The sequence below is a fragment of the Pterocles gutturalis genome, unplaced genomic scaffold (assembly GCF_000699245.1).
Source record: "Pterocles gutturalis isolate BGI_N339 unplaced genomic scaffold, ASM69924v1 scaffold343, whole genome shotgun sequence".
Taxonomy (NCBI): Eukaryota; Metazoa; Chordata; class Aves; order Pterocliformes; family Pteroclidae; genus Pterocles; species Pterocles gutturalis.
The window spans coordinates 97403-104630 of NW_010125143.1; the positions used below are offsets into that span (position 1 = coordinate 97403).

General features: G+C 52.7%; 1 protein-coding gene across 1 annotated transcript in view; it reads left to right on the plus strand.

Annotated features, from left to right (window-relative positions):
* The window catches only part of PRICKLE2 (prickle homolog 2 (Drosophila)), a 31023-nt gene extending 24274 nt beyond the window's left edge, over positions 1 to 6749 (plus strand). The window contains exon 7 of the mRNA XM_010078430.1: positions 5686 to 6749. Within this exon, the coding sequence (XP_010076732.1) occupies positions 5686 to 6554 (869 nt within the window). The 3' untranslated portion in view covers positions 6555 to 6749. The remainder of the gene's footprint in view (positions 1 to 5685) is intronic.
* The last annotated feature ends 479 nt before the right edge of the window (positions 6750 to 7228 follow it).

Sequence of the window (7228 nt, forward strand, 5' to 3'; positions counted from 1 at the left end):
GGTCCGGTAGGAAATACGCCCTGACACCCATGGGATGGCAGGTGGGGGCACACCGTGGGAGGCTATCGGCACTGTGACCCGCTTAGTGAGCGCTCAGCTTTCCCCCGGATTGTTTACTTTCCATCATTTCCAGTTACATAAGGGTTCTGCTTTATTTCTGCACGCCCCGAGGTCGCTCAGAAGTGAGACGAGGCTGAGCTATAAACAAAGCCCTGGGCAGGCTGTTTCTCCTGAAGTTCCTTTTTAGTTCTTGGGGTTGAACTTGAAATAAATCCTGTTTCAGGGGTGGTGAGGATGTGCCTGGCTGGTGCTAGGAGAGAGAGAAGGCTCCGACACAGGGGGCTGGACAGGAGGGATGCTGCAGTGTCCCCTCCTGTGCCTCTGTAGCTGCACTTAAACACCAGCTGGCCAGGATGGGCGCAGGGTTTTGGTGCAAGCAGGCAGCTCTATGGGGCTCAGGTGGCAAGAACTGCGACGCACAGGTATATGTGCACACTATGATACATGTAAAGGCAAGAAGCGAGCGTCAGCATAGCCCTGTTTGGCTGCAATATCCTAAGTCAGGGTAGTTTGTATTCCCTCGCCGGGATAAAGCAGACGATGCTGTCCCTGCAGTGGGATGCTGGCTGCGGCAGAGCCTCACCCCGTGTTAGCCTGGCTTCGTGGGGAATTTTATTTAATGGGGGCCAGGAGCTGCTTCGCCTCACAGGGGCTTCATTCCCAGCCTCACACCCAGCATCTGTGCTCTCTGCGGCCCCTCCACTGTCATTTGCCGAGCGGTTTAATAATTCATAATTAATGCAACTTGCAGCCCCGGTTGAGCAAAGCACACGGTGAGATTTAAGTGCCTCCAAGTGCTTTGTTGTGGTGAGGTCATAGAGGTGATGCTCACAAGGAATATCTTTGTGCTGTCACTTTGCTTGTTTGGTTGTTATTTCCCTTGGCAATGTTTTATGGGGTAAACATGGTTCTTACTAGGGGTGGGGAAGGACTTCAGAGGGGATTGTACAGCATGTTCTTTGCAAACCTTAATGTTAACCAGGAACCTGCTTTGTGTTCCCGGCATTGTAGCCAGCTCGAGTTTTATATTGAACGCCCGCAGGCGAGCTACAGCTTTCACTTGTGTTTGTCCGAAAGGCGTGTGTTTCCATGGCTCCGGGGTGAAATACTGAGCCTGGCAGCCCCACGCAGCGGAGAATGGCAACAGGATAACCTGCTGTGTCCACATGTGCCACGGTGCTGGCTCCAAACGGGCCGTGGGACGGCCACCAGCCAATACACCATGCTGGTGGCAGCAGGTTCCATCTCTCCTCTAGGGCAGCCGCCGACGGATGCGCTCAGTGTCTCTTGGAGCATCGTTTTGCAGGAGGAAAGTCTCATGGGGTCAGTGTGTTACCCCTGGGGTTTGCACCCTTGGAAAGGGCTCGGTGATGTGGTAACAGCCATCTTGCACCATGGGCCAGAGCAGGGCTCCCACTCCCTGGGATGGCATTGGGAAAGAGATTCTCAGGTTTCCTTGTTAGAAAAAAAATGCCCGCTGCGTGGTGGGGTCTGCCCTCATGTGCTCTTTCTTCCAGGTTAGGGCTTGCTCGGGTGTTCACAGATGAAACACTTCATTAAGAAGGAGCTGCAGCAGCTATAAATAAATACTGGTAATTCAAGAAGATTGGGCCTCAATGCACTGTTGTAGCTCTGAAATGGCAGATGACCGCAGGAGAGGAGGCTCGGTGCCTTCTTCACCCCGTCCAGGGCAGCGTGGGACCGGAGACCCAGAGCTGCCCAGCATGTGCCCAGGCATCCGCTGCCTTCGGGTGCCCAGAAAACCCTCCAGTGCCAGAGCCTGCCCCAGCCATCTTCTGCTGTGATTGCACAGGAAGAGTTTTCTTCTTTTCCAAGCTGAAATTTTCCTTGCAGGAGTGCAGCAGACCTGGAGAATAATATATTACCCTCCTCTTTGCAAGCATTTTTTTCCACGTTTGAAGGCTGTTATTGTATCCCCTTCAGCCTTCTCTTCTCTAGACTAAACAATCCTCGCTTTTTCAAACTTTATTCATAGGTTATATTTTCTAGATGAAATTTTTTAGACAAACGGTTATTGCTGTCCTCTGAACTCGCTGCGGTCAGGCTGGAGCACTCCTGGCTTGCTCCCACTGCGCCTTGCTGAGGCTTTGCAGCTCTGCAGAGAGGAACAGGATCATTTTGTGAGCTTTGAAAGACTCATCTGGGCCTAACCCCCACTCATGATGCTTTTACACCTTGCAGTGGTGTAAATGTAAAGTTAAGCCTGGAGGTACCTTTGTGTTTCGTGTTGGTTAGAAGTCACATCCTTGAGCTGGTACCTGCTCCAGCACCGTAAGAGCTGTGCAGAGCTCTTGGTGCCTTCAGCGATGCTGTAAAACCACAGCTTTGCTCCTGAGTGAATGGAAAAAATCCTTCATTGCCAGCACGAGCAGATAAAGTTTCCCTGGCCCCTGGCTGCGCTGCTTGCTGGGTCACTTGCTAGTGTGGCTCCCACAACAAGGCTTGTGCACGTGCAGCCTGCCAGGTCTGCCTGGAAAGATGCATTTGGCCCTCAGCAGGGAGCGTTTCCCACTCTGTCATAGGGAGAAGTGAAGCTGTTGGGTCTCGGGGTGGCTCTGCTGCAGCCTCCTGAGCACGGGCTCCATCGTGCCCTGGCTCCGTGTGCTGGCGATGGTGGGGTATGTGCACTGTGCTGGATTCCTCTTACAATTGATATTTTCCCAGCAATTCAAGATCTTAAAATGGGTGTGCTTAATTACAATCAGTCCGTCTGGATGAATAGTCAGAAACATCCCCTGGACGTAATAATCTGTGATCAAACCTTGTGCCCCGAGCAGGAGCTGTACATGTATCCCAGGCTCCTGTCTGAAATCGCTGCCGCCTGTGCTGACCAGCGCTTGGAAGGGGAAAAGACAAAAGCAGGTGTGGTGCCTGCTGGAGGCACATGTGAGGAGCTGGAGACCCCCATCCTGTATAAACTAAACCTGTGAAGCACTGGCTCTGCCTTCCCCAGAGCCCCCCCCCCACCCTTATCACAGCTTGCTTTACTCTCGGCAAAACGCTTCACTGCAGGTCATCCCGCTCGGCCACCGCAGCTGCAAGCAATGCTCCCGCTGGTGATGTGGAGGATGCAGCTAAGTCTCACTTAATTTGAAAATATTGTTTCGTTCTTTCCATGTCTCCGGAGCCTCCCCAGATGCTCGTTTTTATTCTCACTGGATGCAGGACTGGAAGAGAGAGATGGCTGCGGCGGGGGCTGTGTGCTGGGGGCGAAGCACTGGCTCACCCCCCACCCCTGCGAGACGGGATGAGGTCGGCCCCTTTCAAACGATGCTGCCAGAATCAATCTGCTGATGCCACAGCAGCATCCTGCGGTGTTTGGGGCTGTATTGCTGCACAGCGCTGCCGCTGCTCGTTCCTATTGCGGAGACGCGCCGGTTCTCTTAACGCAGGGTTGGATAAATGTCACCGAGGGCTCATTTTCTTTGGCATCAGCTATTGTCTGACAGATCTGATTAAGGCCACATTCAGCTGTCGGCGGCTGTGATTCACGCTGGGATCAGCTCTGCCGGCAGTCGCTGTGTTGTTCTGGCTTTTTGCACATTACTGAGTTGCTTTTCCTTCCTGGGGAGCTGCTGGGCACCTCCACGGTGGCACAGGAGGGATGTGGGGAGCAGTGCCTGATGTGACAAATGGTATCAAAGGCAGAAGATTGTGGCATCAAAGGCAGAAGACTGCGGCTCTGGCGGGGAGGTGGTGTGTGCTGGGAATCCATCCCTGCTATAATGGGAGCAGGGAGCTCAGGCAGGTACACGGGCAGGTCCTCGGAGGGGATGGGGAGCCCACGTGGGACTGTTCCCAAAGGGTGGTTGGCAAGGTGGGCTAGCTCACTCAAGATCAGCGTGGGTTAGGGAAAAAAGGCATGAAGCTTGCTTGGAAAATGTGTCCTTCACGAAACAAAAGATGACTTTAACTTTTTTTAACCCCACCTCTCCCTTTTCCTGCAGTGTTCGGGGATTGCCCTCGCTTTCCCTGCCCCTGTAATCATAAACTCCAGAACCATCCCCATTAGCAGCAGAAAATCGAACGAGCAGAGAGAAATGGCTGCGGCAGGCGGCAGGGACTCGGGGAGCCAAGCCAAGTCATGCGAGACCCAGCGGCAGCTTGTGCTCAAGCGCTAAAGCTCTCCCTGGTGCCACCGGTGGGAGGATTTGGAAAACCCTGCCCGTCTTTGCAGGATCTGTTGATCTTTTTAAGGCTGAGGCCAAAGAAACCCTGACGTGGCTGGTGAGCGGGGTTAGTGACAGCAGCCCTTGTTCTCGTTCAGGTTTGGCAGGCAGCGGCTCATGCCGAAGGAGCTGAGCTCCCGATGTAATGTAAGCAGCTTTTGTTAAGGGGAAAAGAAGTTTATTCTTGAATTGTGGGTTGAGTGGTTGGGTTGTTTTTTTTTTTTCATTCATTTACAAAGTCGTAAATTCTCGGTGATTGCATAAGGGCTGTGCGTCATGCTGAAAATCCTGCTGATGGTGCACAGCTCTCCGCGTTCGGTCTGCGTGGGGAGGTTGTCGGAGAGGGGCGAGGAGAAGAGCGCCAAAGCAAACACTCTGCGTTTGATTTGGGATGGAATGGGTTTCCTTTGAAATAGCTTGCGAAACATGTTGTCCTGAGCTTGCAAGGCAAGTGCTGACTGCTGCCAGTCGTCAAGCCAACGTGGAGATAGAAAATAGTCAGGAAACACCCAGAAAACAAGCCAAGGGCTAGGGCAATGTGGGGTGCGTTGAGTTTCTCAGCGATGGGTAGGTGCTGAGCGGACACCCCGCTTCTCTGCTGTGGGGTGAAGGCTTTCTGGGCTGGAGGAAAGCACTTTGCGGGAGCTCAGGGCTGGAGGAGAGCATCTTGTGGGAGCTCAGAGCTGGCTGGCACATGGGAGGGACCCAGTGGGCCACCTTCCCGAGCAGGGCAGCCCATCAAGCTGGAGCTGATGTTCCTGGCTGCTGCCCATGTGCAGCTCCCTGGATATCTGAGGGGGGAGCTGGACCCTTATGCTGTCCTGCTGCTCATGAGGAGCTCCAGCAGACCCTCTGGGGCTTGGGTATTTCCTCACCTCCTGGGAAACCCAACTGCATGGACATGGCTTTGGTCCCCCCGCGAGTGCCATTCTGGGGACCGGTGTGGTACAGTGTGGTGACAAGCCAGAATTAGTCAGTTGCCCCATTTTCAGCTGCCCTGATGTTGTTCAGTCCTTCAAAACATGTCATCGTTGCACAAGGTGTGGGTGCAGGATCATGACACCCTAGTTATCTCGGCGTGCAGGAGGCCTCAGGTTACCTCTGACGCAGAATTTCTCGCTGGCATCACTAGTTATTCCCATCAAGTCGCAGACAGCATAGACATATGGGGAAGGAAGTCGTGAAAAGCAACTTGGAGTCCAACTCAAAACACCTTAAATTGGTGTTATTCCCCAAAGGAGGAACTGCCTGCTCTTTAAAAAAAAAAAAAAAAAATCTTCTTGAAAGGGCTCTTCAGGACAGCATCTAAACCACCAAGTTATGTTTTAAAGCAAAAGTCTCGGTCCAGAACCAGCCTTATCCCTGCATCTCTGCTGATAAAAAATTCTGCTTCTTAACTCTCTTTTTTTCCTTCCATTGCCCTTTCCCTGCAAAGGCCTCTCAGCAGATGGTGGAGCCAAGCGCCAGGAGCATCTCTCCAGGTTCTCGATGCCTGACCTGAGCAAAGACTCGGGCATGAACGTCTCGGAGAAGATGAGCAACATGGGGACCCTAAACTCCTCCATGCAATTTCGAAGTGCCGAGTCCGTCCGCAGCTTGCTGTCGGTGCAGCAGTACCCGGACATGGAGCCAAACCTCCACAACCTCGCCAGCCCCCTTGGGTACCGCGAGCGGCCGTCGCACGGACGGATGCACCAGAGCTTTGACTACGGTAGCGGGGTGCCGGGGGGCAAGCTGGGGGCACAGGAGGCCTCGAGACATGCCCCCATGAGTGAGCGTACCCGCCGGCGAACTAACCTGCGGGATGATGACCGGCATTACCGCCCGCACCGGCCCCGGCGGTCTCGGCGTTCCCGGTCGGATAATGCCCTGCACCTGGCCAGCGAGCAGTGCTGCCGGCTGAAGGAGAGACCCTCGCTGCGAGCCAGGGAGGACTATGACCAGTTCATGCACCAGAGGAGCTGCAGAGAGACGATGGAGCAGGGTCCCCGCAGGGACGTCTACGGCCACTGTCCCCGGACGGTGTCGGATCTCGCCTTGCAGAACCACTTGGGTGAGAGATGGGGGCCCTACTTTGCTGAATACGACTGGTGCTCGACCTGCTCCTCCTCTTCAGAGTCCGACAACGAGGGCTATTTTCTCGGGGAGCCGATTCCCCAACCCACCCGGCTCCGGTACGTGACCAGCGAGGAGCTCCTGCACAAGTACGGCTCGTACAGCATGCCCAAGTCTTCCACACTGGGTGGCAGGGGACAGTTGCACAGCCGGAAAAGACAGAAGAGCAAAAACTGTATCATATCCTAATGGCATCCTTGCCAGGCACCTCGGGAGAATGTAAATTAACTCACAAACTTGCACTGTTTTAGATCATGTAAGCGCTTTTATTGTAACAAAAAAAAGACCCGAAGAATAGGGATTTGTAAGAAGGTTGTAGACTGGCTTCTATAAATAGTCATAATCCTGGGCACAGTGAATATATTTTGCACATCTTACTTTGGAGGGAAAAAAAACACAAAACCACAAAAAAGTTCACTTTAGCCTGTAATATTTACCCAGTAGTTTTCCTCTTTCTCACAAGTACTGCCCACCTTTTGAGTTCTGTTTGTCCGTACGTTTTCGTTACCGCTTGTGACTCTCAGCATCAGTTTGCCGGTGGCTTTTGCTTTCCACCACATTTTTGGTTTCCATTAGCCATGTTGGTAGGTCATTTGTCTCTCTCAGACAGTGTGGGAGCCTAAGTTATTTCCATGATTGTTGTAAATGCGATGTAAATGAGAGTTTGGAGAAAATATTTTTGTATTCTGTAATATCAGAGGAATTTCTATATCTTAGGAGTCACTGGGAAAATGCATTCAGAATTGTTTTCAGCCCGAGCTAACCAAACAGTACTTTGGACCCCCTTTCCATTCCATCATCAAATTTCTTAAGTATATGAGTGAGAGTTTGAGTTGTCATTTATTTTGAGGGTTGGGTTTTTT